We start from the raw sequence: 17195 nt of genomic DNA, 5'->3' as shown, positions 1-17195 counted from the left end.
CGATGTATCGATACAGCAGCCCACGATATCGATACTGTATCGTCATATTAAAAGATACGATATATCGATATTTCAATATTTTTGCACACCCCTATGATACTCACAGATACACACTGGATATAAACTTTTATTTTGGAGACACCTGAGACACTGCGCTTTTATTTTGAAACCTCACCGCAACGTTTCCGGTGGATGGTGACGCGCGCACGCAGCAGGTGACGCGCTGGTGGTGGCGGGTGCGCGTGCGCGTGCACCGGGATGCCATAACAGCATCCTCATCTTCATCCTCTTCTTCATCCTCTTCCTCAGCGGAGCTCCGAGCCTCCGTGTCCGCCCTGCAGCGCTCTGTCTCCGGCCACAGCCGCGGACACGGCCCGGTGCCCCCTGCGGATCTCAGCCTCTCACAGCGGCTCGTCCTTCACACGCTGCCCGCCTCGGAGCGCCTCTCCCCGGGCTGCAGACGGCGGAGGGCTCGGTGGAGCAGCGGCAGCATCTGGAGGAGGTAGAGCGGGAAACGGGCGGGGGACGCGGGGCACGCGGGGAGGCCCGGGTTAGTCCCGGGTTAGTCCCGGGTTAGTCCTGGTTGAGTCTTGGGTCAGTCCTGGGTTAGTCCTGGTCCGGTTCTGATGCTGAGGATGGAGACGGTTCCGGGCGTGGTCCGGTTCAGTGACGTCACTGATTGGCATTGGCAGGTTGGCATCAGGTCACGTGACAGGCGCAGCATGTGCGTTATCTGTGGAGCCCGGTCCAGTCCGGGTCCAGTCCGGGTTCCAGTCCGGGTTCAGTCCGGGTTCAGTCTGGGTTTAGTCTGGGTTTTTGTCCTGGTTTAACCCTGGTTTAGTCCGGGTTTAGATCTGGTTTAGTCCGGGTTTAGTCCTGGTTTAGACCTGGTTTAGACCTGGTTTAGTCCGGGTTTAGATCTGGATTAGTCCGGGTTTAGTCTTTGGATTGTTAAAATAATAAAAGTTCTGTTTTATTCTCATCAGGTTCAAATCAAAAGTTTGACAAATGAAAATCATTTTCTAAATCTCCAAAAGTCAAATCTACAAATGATTTTCACAACATCTGGGAGGACGGGAGGACGGGAGGGCATCTGACACACGGGAGGACGGGAGGGCATCTGACACGGGGGACGGGAGGGAGGGCATCTGACACACGAGGACGGGGAGGGCATCTGACACACGGGAGGACGGGAGGGCATCTGACACACGGGGAGGACGGGAGGGCATCTGACACACGGAGGACGGGAGGGCATCTGACACACGGGGAGGACGGGAGGGCATCTGACACACGGGGAGGACGGGAGGGCATCTGACTGTGGGTGACGGCCTGTGTGTGGCGGTTTCCCAGCATGCCCTGGGGCTGGCGCGGACATGAGCGTGACGTCGTGGTTCCTGGTGAGTGCGTCGGGGACTCGACATCGTCTCCCGAGAGAAATGATCTTTGTCGGGCGAGAGGACTGCGAGCTCATGCTGCAGGTGAGGACGCCACCCAACACGTACCACCTAGCCCCGCCCCCAACCCCTCTGACCCCAACACGTACCCCTAACCCCGCCCCCAACCCCTCTGACCCCAACACGTACCACCTAGCCCCGCCCCAACCCCTCTGACCCCAACACACACCCCCTAACCCCGCCCCCAACACCTCTGACCCCAACACGCACCACCTAAACCCCCGCCCCAACCCCTCTGACCCCCAACACGCACCCCCTAACCCCACCCCCAACCCCTCTGACCCAACACGTACCCCTAACCCCCCCCCAACCCCTCTGACCCCAACACGCACCCCTAACCCGCCCCCAACCCTCTGACCCCAACACGCACCCCCTAACCCCGCCCCCAACCCCTCTGACCCCAACACGCACCCCCTAACCCGCCCCCAACCCCTCTGACCCCAACACGTACCACCTAACCCCCCGCACCCCCAACCCCTCTGACCCCAACACGCACCCCCTAACCCCGCCCCCAACCCCTCTGACCCCAACACGCACCCCCTAACCCCGCCCCCAACCCCTCTGACCCCAACACGCACCCCTAACCCCGCCCCAACCCTCTGACCCCAACACGTACCCCCTAACCCCGCCCCCAACCCCTCTGACCCCAACACGCACCCCCTAACCCCGCCCCCAACACCTCTGACCCACCCCTTCTCCCTGACCCCGCCCCTCTCCCCTGACCCCTCCCCTGACCCCGCCCCTGACCCCGCCCTCAGTCTAACTCGTGTCTCGTCTCAGTCTCGGAGTGTGGACAAACAACACGCCGTCATCAACTACAACCAGACCAACGACCAGCACCTGGTCAAGGACCTGGGCAGCCTCAACGGGGTCAGTCTGTTCAGTCCTGGTTTAATCCTGTTTTAGTCCTGGTTTAGTCCTGGTGTCGTCCTGGTTTAGTTCTATTTTAGATCTGTTTTAGTCCTGTCTTAGTCTAGTTTAGTCTGTTTAGTCTAGTTCTAGTCTTTTAGGTTTAGTCCTGGTTTAGTTTAGTCTGTTTGTTTTAGTCCTGTTTTAGTCCTTTTTTAGTCCTGGTTTAGTTCTGGTTTAGTCCTGGTTTAGTCCTGTTTTAGTCCTGTCTTAGTCCTGTCTTAGTCCTGTCTTAGTCCTGTTTAGTCCTGTTCTAGTCCTGGTCTAGTCCTGTTCTAGTCCTGGTCTAGTCCTGGTCTAACTCTGGTTCTTCCTCAGACCTTTGTGAATGACCTGAGGATCCCGGACCAGACTTACATCAGCCTGAAGCTCAACGACATCATCCGCTTCGGCTACGATATCCTTCAGAGGGGCGGGGCTTCAGGACAGAGGGGCGGGGCTTCATGGCAGATGGGCGGGGCTTCAGGGACAGAGGGGCGGGGCTTCAGGGCAGAGGGCAGAGTTTTTTGTGAAATGTGACTTTTTTGCTTCAAGGCAAGTTTATTTGTACAGCACAATTCTTACACAAAGTCATTCAAAGTGTTTTACAGAATAAGAAATACATTAAAATCAGAATAAAAACAAATCAAAACATAAATAATCATGAAGATTAAAATTAAAAGAGAGAGACATAAATTGGAGAGAAGAGTGCGGAATGAAAACCTTTCAGTTATTTGCACAGTTAAACAGAAATGTTTAGAGTCTGGATTTAAACAGCGTCACAGAAGAGTCTGTCTCACATGTTCAGACTGTTCCAGGTTTTAGCTGCATGAACCTGAAACTCTGACTCCCCTTGTTTAGTCGTGACTCTGGCACCAGCAGGAGTTGGTCCCTGAGCTCCTCAGAGTGTGAGATGTTCATATGACACTAACATGTCACAGATGGACTTTGGTGCTCGGCCATGGAGACACTTGTACAAACAGAGACACTTTTAAAGTCTCTGAGCCACAGGAGCCAGAGCAGAGACCTGAGACCAGGACACATGTGCTCGTACTTCCTAGTTCGAGTCAGGACCCGAGCTGCAGCGTTCTGGATGTTCTGGATGTTCTGGATGTTGTGGATGTTGTGGATGTTCTGGATGTTCTGGATGTTCTGGATGTTGTGGATGTTCTGGATGTTCTGGATGTTCTGCAGCGTCTCACAGCTCGTTTGGAGAGACCAGTGAGCAGAACATTACAGTATCTAATCTACTGGAGACAAACATGCATGGATAATTTCTCCAAGTCTGATTTAGACAATAAACCTTTGATTTTTGCTATGTTTTTTAGATGGTATAAAAGGCTGCAGATGTTATTGATTTGATGTGGACTGTTAAAGTTCAAGTCTGAGTCCATTATTACCCCGAGATTTCTTGCCTGATTTGAAGGTTTTAGAGAGAGAGACTGGAGGTGATGCTGACACTGTCCCTTTGTTTCTGTGGACCAAACACTATGACTTCAGTCTTGTCAGAGTTTAGCTGGAGAAAGTTGTTTTGCCTCCCCACACACTGATCTGTTGGATGCAGTGACCAAGTGACTCCACTGGTCCATAGTCTCCTGCTGCCAGAGAGACGTAGATCTGAGTGTCGTCTGCATAATTGTGGTACGACACGTTATTGCTGCTTATTAACTGGCCTGTAGGGGGCAGCATGTAGAGATTGAACAACAGGGGGCCCAGGATTGACCCCTGAGGCACCCCACAGGTCAGGGCCATGTCATCTGAGACACAGTTTCCAATTTCAACAAAATACTTCCTGTCTTCTAGATAGGACTTGAACCAGTTTAGTACAGTACCAGAGATGCCCACCCAGTCCTCTAGTCTCTGTAAGAGGATCCATGATCGACAGTGTCAAAAGCAGCACTCAGATCTAACAGGATCAAGACTGAGACTTTGCCTGCATCAGTGTTCAGGCGGATGTCATTTGTCACCTTGATAAGAGCAGTCTCAGTGCTGTGGAGGCTCGAAAACCTGACTGGAAAACATCAAAGGAGTTGTTCATTTGGAGAAAGTTCGTAAGCTGTTGGTAAACAGCTTTTTCAAGGACTTTGCCAAAAACGGCAGATTTGAGATGAGTCGGAAAATGCTTCACTCACACAGAGTCAGACACAAGTTTCATGTGAGGAGAAGAAGGTTTGTGAACATTTGTGACACTTGTAGGTGGATGAACGTGACCTGGACGACCTGAAGTCACATGTTAAAGATCAGATCTATTTGGGTTTTAGGACAGATCCAAGTGTCCTGAGTCACATTTTGATTTGTGTCCAGACACGTCGCTTCTGTGTCTGTTTCCTCCACAACTTTGACACATTTGTTTCTGTTTTACACAAACTAAACTTTAAATCACATGACTCATTTGCATAAACTGATGTGTGAAAAAACCATTGTTTCTTGTGTCTGATGTGGTTCAGTTTGTGTTGGACTAAAGACACAGAGACTCAGTGGAAAATCAGAGGGTGTTCTCTCTCTGTGTGACAGAGGGGTGTTCTCTCTGTGTGACAGAGGGGTGTTCTCCCTGTGACAGAGGGGTGTCTCTCTCTGTGACAGAGGGGTGTTCTCTCTCTGTGTGTCAGAGGGGTGTTCTCTCTGTGTGTTCAGAGGGGTGTTCTCTCTGTGACAGAGAGGGGTGTTCTCTCTGTGTGACAGAGGGTGTTCTCTCTGTGTGTGTGACAGAGGGGTGTTCTCTCTGTGTGTGTCAGAGGGGTGTTTCTCTCTGTGACAGAGGGGTGTTCTCTCTGTGTGTCAGAGGGGTGTTCTCTCTGTGTGACAGAGGGGTGTTCTCTCTGTGTGACAGAGGGGTGTTCTCTCTCTGTGACAGAGGGGTGTTCTCTCTGTGTGACAGAGGGGTGTTCTCTCTGTGTGACAGAGGGGTGTTCTCTCTGTGTGTCAGAGGGGTGTTCTCTCTGTGTGACAGAGGGGTGTTCTCTCTTGTGACAGAGGGGTTCTCTCTGTGTGTCAGAGGGGTGTTCTTCTCTGTGACAGAGGGGTGTTCTCTCTGTGTCAGAGGGGTGTTCTCTCTCTGTGTCAGAGGGGTGTTCTCTCTGTGACAGAGGGGTGTTCTCTCTGTGTGACAGAGGGGTGTTCTCTCTGTGACAGAGGGTGGGTGAGGTGTTCTCTCTGTGTCAGAGGGGTGTTCTCTCTGTGTCAGAGGGGTGTTCTCTCTGTGACAGAGGGGTGTTCTCTCTGTGTCAGAGGGGTGTTCTCTCTGTGTGACAGAGGGGTGTTCTCTCTGTGACAGAGGGGTGTTCTCTCTGTGTGACAGAGGGGTGTTCTCTCTGTGTCAGAGGGGTGTTCTCTCTGTGACAGAGGGGTGTTCTCTCTCTGTGTGACAGAGGGGTGTTCTCTCTGTGACAGAGGGGTGTTCTCTCTGTGACAGAGGGGTGTTCTCTCTGTGTGACAGAGGGGTGTTCTCTCTGTGACAGAGGGGTGTTCTCTCTGTGTGTCAGAGGGGTGTTCTCTCTGTGACAGAGGGGTGTTCTCTCTCTGTGACAGAGGGGTGTTCTCTCTGTGACAGAGGGGTGTTCTCTCTGTGACAGAGGGGTGTTCTCTCTGTGACAGAGGGGTGTTCTCTCTGTGACAGAGGGGTGTTCTCTCTGTGACAGAGGGGTGTTCTCTCTGTGACAGAGGGGTGTTCTCTCTGTGACAGAGGGGTGTTCTCTCTGTGTGACAGAGGGGTGTTCTCTCTGTGACAGAGGGGTGTTCTCTCTGTGTGACAGAGGGGTGTTCTCTCTGTGTGACAGAGGGGTGTTCTCTCTGTGACAGAGGGGTGTTCTCTCTGTGTGACAGAGGGGTGTTCTCTCTGTGACAGAGGGGTGTTCTCTCTGTGACAGAGGGGTGTTCTCTCTGTGACAGAGGGGTGTTCTCTCTGTGACAGAGGGGTGTTCTCTCTGTGTGACAGAGGGGTGTTCTGCTGATGGTGAGTCTGTTCTGTGTTTCTGTCGTGTTGGAGATGGTTCTAGTAGCTCAGTTGACACATATTTATGTGAATGGACACATATTCTAGTTTCCTATGCCCCATTCACACTTAGTGTGTACAGTGTTCGTTCACACTAGTGTGTATGTGAGTGGTGTTGTTGTGTGTACAGTGTTCGTTCACACTAATCTGATGGAGTCTGAACGATCTGGAGCCTCCAGCTCCATGAGTTCATGTTGGTCCAGATGTGACGGGGACTGTGTGAAAACTCTGATCCTCTGATGTGTGTCTGTCACCGCCGACTCACTCACCACAAAACACCAAGACACACAATATGTGTCATTCACATAAACGTGTGTCTGTGTGCACCACCTGCACACGTATAATGTGTGAAAAGTTTCACATGAACCAACAACACGACACAAACACAGAACAGACTGAACATCAGCAGAACATCCCTCTGACACAGAGAGAACACCCCTCTGTCACACAGAACAGAGAGAACACCCTCTGTCAGAGAGAGTGTCACAACAGAGAGAGAACACCCCTCTGTCACAGAGAGAACACCCCTCTGACACACAGAGAGAACACCCCTCTGACACACACACAGAGAGAACACCCCTCTGTCACACAGACACAGAGAACACCCCTCTGTCACACAGAGAGAACACCCCTCTGACACAGAGAGAAACACCCCTCTGTCACAGGAGAGAGACACCCCTCTGTCACAGAGAGAGAACACCCCTCTGTGTCACACAGAACAGAGAGAACACCCCTCTGTCACAGAGAGAACACCCCTCTGACACACAGAGAGAACACACACAGAGAGAACACCCCTCTGACACAGAGAGAACACCCCTCTGACACACAGAGAGAACACCCCTCTGTCACACACAGAGAGACACAGAGAGAACACCCCTCTGTCACAGAGAGACCCTCTGTCACAGAGAGAAACACCCCTCTGTCACAGAGAGAACACCCCTCTGACACAGAGAGAACACCCCTCTGACACAGAGAGAGACACCCCTCTGACACAGGAGAGAACACCCCTCTGTCACACAGAGAGAACACCCCTCTGTCACACAGAGAGAACACCCCTCTGACACAGAGAGAGAACACCCTCTGTCACAGAGAGAACACCCCTCTGACACAGAGAGAGAACACCCCTCTGTCACACAGAGAGAGAACACCCCTCTGTCACACAGAGAGAACACCCCTCTGTCACACAGAGAGAACACCCCTCTGTCACAGAGAGAACACCCCTCTGACACAGAGAGAACACCCCTCTGTCACACAGAGAGAACACCCCTCTGTCACACAGAGAGAACACCCCTCTGTCACAGAGAGAACACCCCTCTGTCACACAGAGAGAACACCCCTCTGTCACAGAGAGTCACAGAGAGAACACCCCTCTGTCACAGAGAGAACACCCCTCTGTCACACAGAGAGAACACCCCTCTGTCACAGAGAGAACACCCCTCTGACACACAGAGAGAACACCCCTCTGTCACAGGGAGAACACTCATATTCCCACTCATTTATCACACACATTAGTTTATGCAAATGAGGCATTAGCTCCAACAGTTTTTTTATTTTTATTTTTTTTATTCACTTTGATCTTTCTGTGTCAAATCAAACTTGTGAACAGGACCATGAACACGTGTCTCCATGGTAACAGCTGAACATTCCTGACCGTTATAATCATTATAATATTTATAATATTTATATTAATTATAATATTTATATTATTTATAATAATTATAATATCTATAAAATGTATAATATTTATAATAATTCTAATATTGACAATAATAAAGTGAGTTTCCTGAGCCGCGCTCACATCCTCACGTCTACGTCCTGGAGAAAAGTCAACACAAGGTCCCAGAGGAGGCGCTGAAGGTGTGTGTGTGTGTGTGTGTGTGTGTGTGTGTGTGTGTGTGTGTGTGTGTGTGTGTGTGTGTGTGTGTATGTGTGTGTGTGTGTGTGTGTGTGTGTGTGTGTGTATGTGTGTGTGTGTGTGTGTGTGTGTGTGTGTGTATGTGTGTGTGTGTGTGTGTGTGTGTGTGTGTGTGTGTGTGTGTGTGTGTGTATGTGTGTGTGTGTGTGTGTATGTGTGTGTGTGTGTGTGTATGTGTGTGTGTGTGTGTGTGTGTGTGTGTGTATGTGTGTGTGTGTGTGTGTGTGTGTGTGTGTGTATGTGTGTGTATGTGTGTATGTGTGTGTGTGTGTGTGTGTGTGTGTGTGTGTGTGTTTAACTCTGGAGCTCGTTTGTTTCAGCATGAGAAATACACGAGTCAGCTGCAGCTCCAGAGCCCCCCCGGCCCCCCCACGGCCCCCCGCCCGGACCGACCCCTGGACCCCCCCACCGAGAGACCGAGGACCGGACCAAGACCCCCGGAACCAAAGCAGGTCAGTGTCCCAGACCCGAGACCTGAGACCTGCCCCAGACCAGAGACCTGGTCCAGACCAGAGACCTGGTCCAGACCCGAGACCTGGTCCAGACCAGAGACCTGGTCCAGACCTGGTCTTGGTCAGGTTCCTGGTCTGATATTTGTGTCTGGTCCTCAGACTCAGGTCCGACTCCTCTGTACGGGCAGCCGGCGTGGTGGGGAGACCAGGACTACAGGGACCGCCCCCCCTCAGGTACCGCCGCCGCCGCCGCCGCTCTGCCTCTGTGCTTTTGAGCAACGCACTTCACCTGTTCCTCTGCGTCTCAGATCTGCAGAAGGACTCGGAGGACTCGGACCAGAACAAGCCCTGGTACTTCGAGATCCCCACGCGAGACAGTCCGGCCCAGGTCCAGTCCGAGTCCCGGGTTCCAGACCGAGACTCCGGCCGTGGTCCAGAGCCACGCCTCCTTCACCATCGAGTTCGACGACCTGACGCCGGGAAAGATCAAGATCAAAGACCAGGTCACCAAGTTCTCCAGGACCCAGAGAAGACCGGAGCCGGACCGGACCAGAGCGGAGCCGGACCGGACCAGAGCGGAGCAGGAGGGCCCTGGCGTGATGTCATCGCAGAGGAAGGTTGCTGATTGGCTGGTGCACAGTGATGTCAGCGTGATGCGGCGCCGCCCCAAAAGCGACGACATGTTCAGCACCAAGAGCGACCACGCCGTGAAGAGCCGGACCCCCCGAGGTACCGGGACCGGGTTTAGACCGGGGTTAGACCGGGGTTAGACCGGGTTTAGACCGGGGTTAGACCTCCGGGTGTGTTTGAGGGTGACCTGTGGGTGACCTGTGGGTGACCTGAGGTGTGTTTGTGGGTGACCTGAGGGTGACCCGGTGTGTGTTTGTGGGTGACCTGTGGGTGACCTGAGGTGTGTTTGTGGGTGACCTGAGGGTGACCCGGTGTATGTTTGTGGGTGACCTGAGGTGTGTTTGTGGGTGACCTGAGGGTGACCTGAGGGTGACCCGGTGTGTGTTTGTGCAGATCATCATCATGAGGACGGGACTCAGAGTGACTCAGAGGATCCTGTCCAATCAGAGCCCTCGACCGCCATGGACACGCCCCCATATCCGGACCACGCCCCCTCTGTTCGCGTAGCCCTGCCCCCTCAACAGGCCCCGCCCCCTGGACAAGCCCCGCTCCCTCAGCAGGCCCCGCCCCCTCAGCAGGCCCCGCCCCTCAGCAGACCCCGCCCCCTCAGCAGGCCCCGCCCCCTCAGCAGGCCCCGCCCCCTCAGCAGGCCCCGCCCCCTCAGCAGGCCTTCATCATCGAGTTTTACGACGAAGACAATCCACGAAAGAAGAGATCCATGTCCTTCACCCACAGCCCCCAGGTCCGGACTAAACCAGGACTGAACCAGGACTGAACCAGGACTGAACCGGGACTGAACCGGGACTAAACCGGGACTGAACCGGGACTGAACCAGGACTGAACCGGGACTAAACCAGGACTAAACCAGGACTGAACCAGGACTAAAACCAGGACTGAACTAACGGGACTGAACCGGGACTGAACCGGGACTAAACCGGGACTGAACCGGGACTGAACCGGGACTGAACCGGGACTGAACCGGGTCTAAACCGGGACTGAACCAGGACTGAACCAGGACTGAACCGGGTCTAAAACGGGTCTAAACCGGGACTGAACCGGGTCTAAAACGGGACTGAACCGGGACTGAACCGGGACTGAATCGGGACTGAACCGGGACTGAACCGGGACTAAACCAGGAATAAACCAGGTCTAAACCCTGACCCTGTTTCTGTCTCAGGGTGCCGCTCCTCAGTCGGAGGTGCAGGCGGCGCTCAGGGCTCGCCTGGAGCGGCGTCGACCGGACCGACCGGCCTCGGTCCACGGGACCCTGGAGTCCAAGTCCCCGAGGTCCAGCTCCCTGAAGAGGGACCGGTCCGAGCCCCCGACCAGAGAGGACGGTCCCGCCGCCCCGGTCCGGCCCTTTGGCAGCGTGGGCAGGAAGTCAAGACTCGCCCAGGACTTCACCCAACTCCTCAAAGACCCGGGTCCAGACCTGGTCCAGACCAAGACCGGACCCGACCTGGTCCAACCCACCAGAGATACGCCCCTGACCCCGCCCAAGTCTGCCCCGCCCATCATGGTGATGACAGGACTGAACCAGGACTACACCAGGACTAAACCAGGACTGAACTAGGACTGAACCTGGACTAAACCAGGACTGAACATAAGAACTACAAACATAAGAACTAAAAAAATAAGGACTGCAAACATGACGACTACAAACATGTACAAACATGACTACAAACATGACGACTACAAACATGAGGACTACAAACAGAACATGACTACAAACATGAGGACTACAAACATGGAACTACAAACATGACTACAAACATGAGACTACAAACAACTACAAACATGACGACTACAAACATGAGGACTACAAACATGACGACTACAAACATGAGGACTACAAACATAAGAACTACAAACATGAGACTACAGACTACAAACATGACTACAAACATAAGAACTAAGAACTAAAACTGAACTACAAACAAGACTACAAACTACAAACATGAGGACTACAAACATGAGACTACAAACAAACATAAGAACTACAAACAAACATGAGAACTACAAACATGAGGACTACAAACATGAGACTACAAACATGAGGACTACAAACATGACATAAAACATGACGACTACAAACATGACTACAAACAAAGGACTACAAACATGACTACAAAGAACTACAAACATGAGACTACAAACATAAGAACAAACATGAGGACTACAAACATGAACTACAAACATGAGGACTACAAACATGAGGACTACAAACATGACGACTACAAACATGAGACTACAAACATGACGACTACAAACATGAGGACTACAAACATAAGAACTACAAACATGAGAACTACAAACATGACGACTACAAACATGACGACTACAAACATAAGAACTACAAACATGAGAACTACAAACATGAGACTACAAACATGAGAACTACAAACATAAAACTACAAACATGAGGACTACAAACATGACGGACTACAAACATGAGGACTACAAAGATAAGAACTACAAACATGAGAACTACAAACATGAGAACTACAAACATGAGGACTACAAACATGAGGACTACAAACATGAGAACTACAAACATGAGGACTACAAACATGAGGACTACAAACATGAGAACTACAAACAGAACTACAAACATGAGAACTACAAACATAAGAACTACAAACATGAGGACTACAAACATAAGACGACTACAAACATGAGGACTACAAACATGAGGACTACAAACATGAGGACTACAAACATAAGAACTACAAACATGAGACTACAAACATGAGGACTACAAACATGAGACTACAAACATGAGGACTACAAAGATAAGAACTACAAACATGAGAACTACAAACATGAGAACTACAAACATGAGGACTACAAACATAAGAACTACAAACATAAAACTACAAACATAAGGACTACAAACATGAAAACTACAAACATGACGACTACAAACATGACGACTACAAAGATAAGAACTACAAACATGAGAACTACAAACATGAGACTACAAACATGAACTACAAACATGAGAACTACAAACATGAGGACTACAAAGATAAGGAACTACAAACATGAGGACTACAAACATAAGAACTACAAACATGAGAACTACAAACATGAGGACTACAAACATGACTACAAACATGAGGACTACAAACATGAGGACTACAAAGATAAGGACTACAAACATGGCGGTGCTGTTTTTTTGCAGCAGGGGGCACCAGAGGACGACAGTGTGAGCGACGCAGGAACCTACACCATTGATAACGAGCAAGACCCCGAGGTGGAGAGGGCGCGGAGCATGATAGACCAGGTACCAGACCCGGATCGTAACAGGCCTACAGGATCCTAACCACACTATAGACCAGAAACATGATAGACTAGATCCTAGACCAGGATTCTAACCAGACTACTGGATCCTGACCACACTATAGACCAGAAGCATGATAGACCAGGTACCAGACCCGGACCGTAACCAGGCTACCTAACCAAGACCAGGTACTAGACCAGGATCCTAACCAGACTCGAGGATCTAAACCGGTCTGTGGTCTGTTGCAGGTGTTTGGAGTCCTGGACTCTCCGGAGTACAACAGTGACATCACCTCCTCCACACCTGAGCAGGTACAACTGGTCTAGACCTGGTCTAGTCCTAGTTTAGTCCTGGTTCAGTCCTGGTTTAGCCCTGCTTTAGTCCTGGTTTAGTTCTGGTCTATTCCTGGTTTAATCCTGGTTTAGTCCTGGTTTAGTCCTGATTTAGTCTTGGTCTAGTCATGGTTTAGTCCAGTTTTAGTCCGTGCTCAGACCTGGTTCTGGTTCTGGTCTGTGCAGGTCCTGGGTCCTGAGGAGGGCCCGCGGTGGGTCTCTCGTTGGGCCAGTTTAGTGGACGAGTCCGGATCCAGTCCTCAGTCTGGACCAGGTTTAGACCACAGCGAGACCAAGACCCGTCGGATCCTGCCTCAGAGACCGGGCGAGAAACCGGACTCACCTGGACTTCATCGGACCCAAGACCCTGGTGAGTTTAGACCTGGTTTAGATCTGTTTTTTCTCTTTGTTGCTTCATTCTAACCAGTTTCTTTCTCTCCTTAGGTGTGCACCAGACAAAACAGGACCAGAGACCGGACCAGAGACCGGACCAGAGACTGGACCAGAGGCCGGACCAGAGACCGGACCAGAGGCCGGACCAGGAGAGACCTGAGGCTCAGTGGTTGGTGGTTCAGGATGACGTGGATCCCGACAGTCTGAGTGACGTGAGCCGATCAGAAGAACCTCCAAGACCCCAGAACCAGAGTCCGGTCCAGAGTCCGGTCCAGAGTCTAGTCCAGAGTCCGGTCCCGAGTCCAGACCAGAGACCGGACCAGAGACCTGAACAGAGACCGGACCAGAGACTGGACCAGAGACCGGACAAACCCAGCTCATGCTTCTACATCGGATCTGATCCTGGTCCAAAACCAGAGTCCAGATCAGGTACTAGTCCCACAAAGTCCAGACCAGGTATCAGTCCCAGAGTCCAGACCAGATACTAGTCCCACAAAGTTCAGACCAGGTACTAGTCCCACAAAGTCCAGACCGGGTACTAGTCCCACAAAGTCCAGACCGGGTACTAGTCCCACAAAGTCCAGACCAGATACTAGTCCCAGAGTCCAGAAAGTCGATTAATAAACTGTTTTAAAAACGATTGAAGGATTTTGAAGCTGAGAAAACATTTAGGATCTAAATATCACTACAAAATCTGACATTTTTTTTAAAGTTGTAGGTGCCCTGTCAGCCCCTGTCAGCCCCTGTCAGTCCCTGTCAGCCCCTGTCAGCCCCTGTCAGTCCCTGTCAGCCCCTGTCAGTCCCTGTCAGCAGCAGTTTGTGTTACTTTGCGCGGGCAGGAGGGTTTTTCGCTGTAGTTCCGGTGAGTTTCACTCGACTGGAGACAGAAACAAACAGCAGCACCTCTAGGTTTTTTAACAGATCAATGATACAGTCTGTGCTCCAGCGGCGGCCATCTTAGGACTGTAGCCTCCATCTTAGATTCATACTTGAGTTTAGGTCCCACGGCCTGCATCTGTGGACAGGAAGTGTTCACGGGCGCGATCGGGCTCCACAGACTCTGGCTCCAGTTCAGCTTGTGTGTAGAACCGGGTTTAACTGTGTCCCGTTTTCAGACCGGACCAAGACCCCGCCCACCACGGTCCTGATCCGACACCTGAACCAGGAGCCCAGGAGAACCGGGATCAAACCCAACACCTCCGCTCCAGACCTGAGGACCCACGGGACCAGAGCTGAGACCAGGGCCGAGACCAGAGCCGAGACCAGGGCCGAGACCAGGCCCGAGTCCAGACCAGAGTCCAGACCTGAGACCGGGTCTGGGGGCTTCTTTCGTCAGGAGAGTTTCACCAGAGAAAGACCGGACGAGGTCCAGAGGAAGAAACTGCCCCACATCTCCAGCCAGCCCTCGCTCCGAGACCTGGACCCGGTACGAGACTTAGACCTGGACCTGGTACAAGACTGAGACCAGGACCTGGACCTGGTACAAGACTTAAACCTGGACCTGGACCCAGTATGAGACTTAAGCATGGACCTGGTACAAAATTTAGATCAGGATCTGAACCGGTTTAGACAAGGACCAAAGCTGGTCTTTAGGAGGATCTTCGTGGGTCTACAGGAGGATCCTAACCGGTCTTGTCCCCACAGGACCTGATCTCAGCGGACTTCCTGTGGCAGCCCTTGGCCCTGGACTCGGACTCGGACTTGGACAGCGTGAGCACAGCGAGCGTCGTCAGCGCCCACAACGAAAACAACGCCAAACGCCCGAGCGCCCAGGCCCAAGGGCACAACAACAAGAAACGCCCCAGCACACACCGAGGTCAGACCCCGGAGACACCTGGTTTAGTCCTGGTTTAGTCCTGGTTCAGTTCTAGTTTAGTCCTGGTTTAGGCCTGGTTTAGTCCTGACTCTTCTCTGTTCTTCCTCAGGTCACAAAGACCGGACCGCCGCCGGGTCTAGACCTGGTTCTGGGTCTAGACCCGGCTCTGGCTCTGGTTCTGGTCCGGTCTCGGTCTCGGCGAGGGACCGTCTGTCGGAGAAATGGCGCTCACACGCGGAGGGGGCGGGGCCAGACAAGAAAACGGTTTGTGACGTTTGAATAATCCTGAGTTTCCACCGGGTCTAAACCTGGTCTAAACCCGGACTAAACCTGGTCTAAACCTGGTCTAAACCTGGTCTAAACTGGGTCTAAACTTGATCTAAACCAGGTCTAAACTTGGTCTAAACCTGGTCTAAACCCGGACTAAATCTGGTCTAAACCTGGTCTAAACCCGGACTAAACCTGGTCTAAACCTGGTCTAAACCTGGTCTAAACCTGGTCTAAACCGGGTCTAAACTGGGTCTAAAGTTGATCTAAACCTGGTCTAAACCTGGTCTAAACCGGGTCTAAACCGGGTCTAAACTGGGTCTAAACTGGGTCTAAACCGGGTCTAAACTTGGTCTAAACCAGGTCTAAACCTGGTCTAAACTTGGTCTAAACCGGGTCTAAACCGGGTCTAAACTTGATCTAAACCAGGTCTAAACTTGGTCTAAACCAGGTCTAAACCTGGTCTAAACCGGGTCTAAACTTGGTCTAAATCAGGTCTAAACCGGGTCTAAACCGGGTCTAAACTTGGTCTAAACCAGGTCTAAACTGGGTCTAAACCTGGTCTAAACTGGGTCTAAACTGGGTCTAAACTTGGTCTAAACCGGGTCTAAACTTGGTCTAAACCGGGTCTAAACTTGGTCTAAACCGGGTCTAAACCTGGTCTAAACCAGGTCTAAACCAGGTCTAAATCTGGTCTAAACCGGGTCTAAACTTGGTCTAAACCTGGTCTAAACCGGGTCTAAACCGGGTCTAAACTAGGTCTAAACCCGGTCTAAACTTGGTCTCTTTCCTCAGATGGAGAAGAAGTCTGGGCCTCAGTCTCAGGTCCTGATCCGGTCCAACAGTTTGTCTGCACCACGTCCCACCAGAGCCTCCATGCTCCGCCGGGCCCGGCTGGAGTCCGACACCGAAGAACCGGAACCGACCAAGACCAAGACCCCAGAGCCCCCAAAGACCAAGACCGAGTCCGGACCAGACACCAGACCGGAGACCCGACCAGAAACCAGACCAGAGACCAGACCGGAGACCAAGAAGCTCTCACGCCTGGACATCCTGGCTCTGCCTCGGAACCGGGCCGGATCTTTCACCGGGACCAGCGACAGCGAGAACTCAGGTCTGACCCGGATCTCAACCGGTTTACAGAGGGTCTAAAGAGGGTCCACAGGGGGGTGGGTCTACGGGCGGGTCTAGAAGTGGATCTGACCCGGTTCCGGCGTCTCTTGCTCTGATTGGTCGGTTTGTGTCTGTGTGTTTTTGCAGCTCGCTCCTCGGCCAATCGGAACGCAGAGCTGAACAGGAAGTCGTCTGTTGGAGACAAAGGGGGCGGGGCCAAGCAGAGCCAGACCAGAACCAGGTCCAGAACCAGGTCCAACGGGTCCAAGGCCGGAACCGGTTAGAATCCCGCTCCACAAACACAAACACAAACAGGAAAATGATGTTTTTTATCGTTTTGTAAATTCTGCGTTCGTCAGCGAAAAGTTTGTAAAATTGAAGTTTAAAGTTTGAAGGTGGGAGGGGCCGATGGTGCAGATTGGCACCGGCGCTTCCATCAGTCTGTCCCAGGGCAGCTGTGGCTACAACAGGAGAAAACTCAAACCGTAAAAGAAAAATAAACTGTAAAGAGTCTTTAAGTGTCCAGAAAAGTGTCTGAATCAAACTGATGCACAGGACTGATGTCAGTGACGTACGGACGCCCAGAGGGTCACAGCAAACGCCAACGCCAACGCAAACGCCAACGCCAACGCCGCAACAAACGCCAACGCCAACGCAAACG

At 51.9% G+C, this 17195-nt stretch overlaps 1 protein-coding gene across 1 annotated transcript in view; it reads left to right on the top strand.

Moving 5' to 3' along the window:
- Window positions 1-380: 380 nt before the first annotated feature.
- The window catches only part of LOC129407727 (centrosomal protein of 170 kDa protein B-like), a 21938-nt gene continuing 5123 nt past the window's right edge, over window positions 381-17195 (top strand). The window contains 20 exon segments of the mRNA XM_055149726.1: window positions 381-502; window positions 1351-1478; window positions 2235-2324; window positions 2682-2760; window positions 8132-8190; window positions 8569-8700; window positions 8860-8934; window positions 9009-9429; window positions 9724-9944; window positions 9947-10072; window positions 10523-10849; window positions 12515-12616; window positions 12862-12924; window positions 13132-13315; window positions 13390-13626; window positions 14454-14764; window positions 14983-15154; window positions 15264-15418; window positions 16217-16535; window positions 16682-16813. Of these exon segments, the coding sequence (XP_055005701.1) occupies window positions 1374-1478; window positions 2235-2324; window positions 2682-2760; window positions 8132-8190; window positions 8569-8700; window positions 8860-8934; window positions 9009-9429; window positions 9724-9944; window positions 9947-10072; window positions 10523-10849; window positions 12515-12616; window positions 12862-12924; window positions 13132-13315; window positions 13390-13626; window positions 14454-14764; window positions 14983-15154; window positions 15264-15418; window positions 16217-16535; window positions 16682-16813 (3310 nt within the window). The 5' untranslated portion in view covers window positions 381-502; window positions 1351-1373.

The sequence above is a fragment of the Boleophthalmus pectinirostris genome, unplaced genomic scaffold (genome assembly GCF_026225935.1).
Source record: "Boleophthalmus pectinirostris isolate CB_2022bp ecotype Guang Dong unplaced genomic scaffold, ASM2622593v1 HiC_scaffold_13, whole genome shotgun sequence".
NCBI classification, from domain to species: domain Eukaryota; kingdom Metazoa; phylum Chordata; class Actinopteri; order Gobiiformes; family Gobiidae; genus Boleophthalmus; species Boleophthalmus pectinirostris.
Note: the sequence above shows the minus strand (reverse complement) of the source record. Positions and strands in the feature narration are given on the sequence as shown.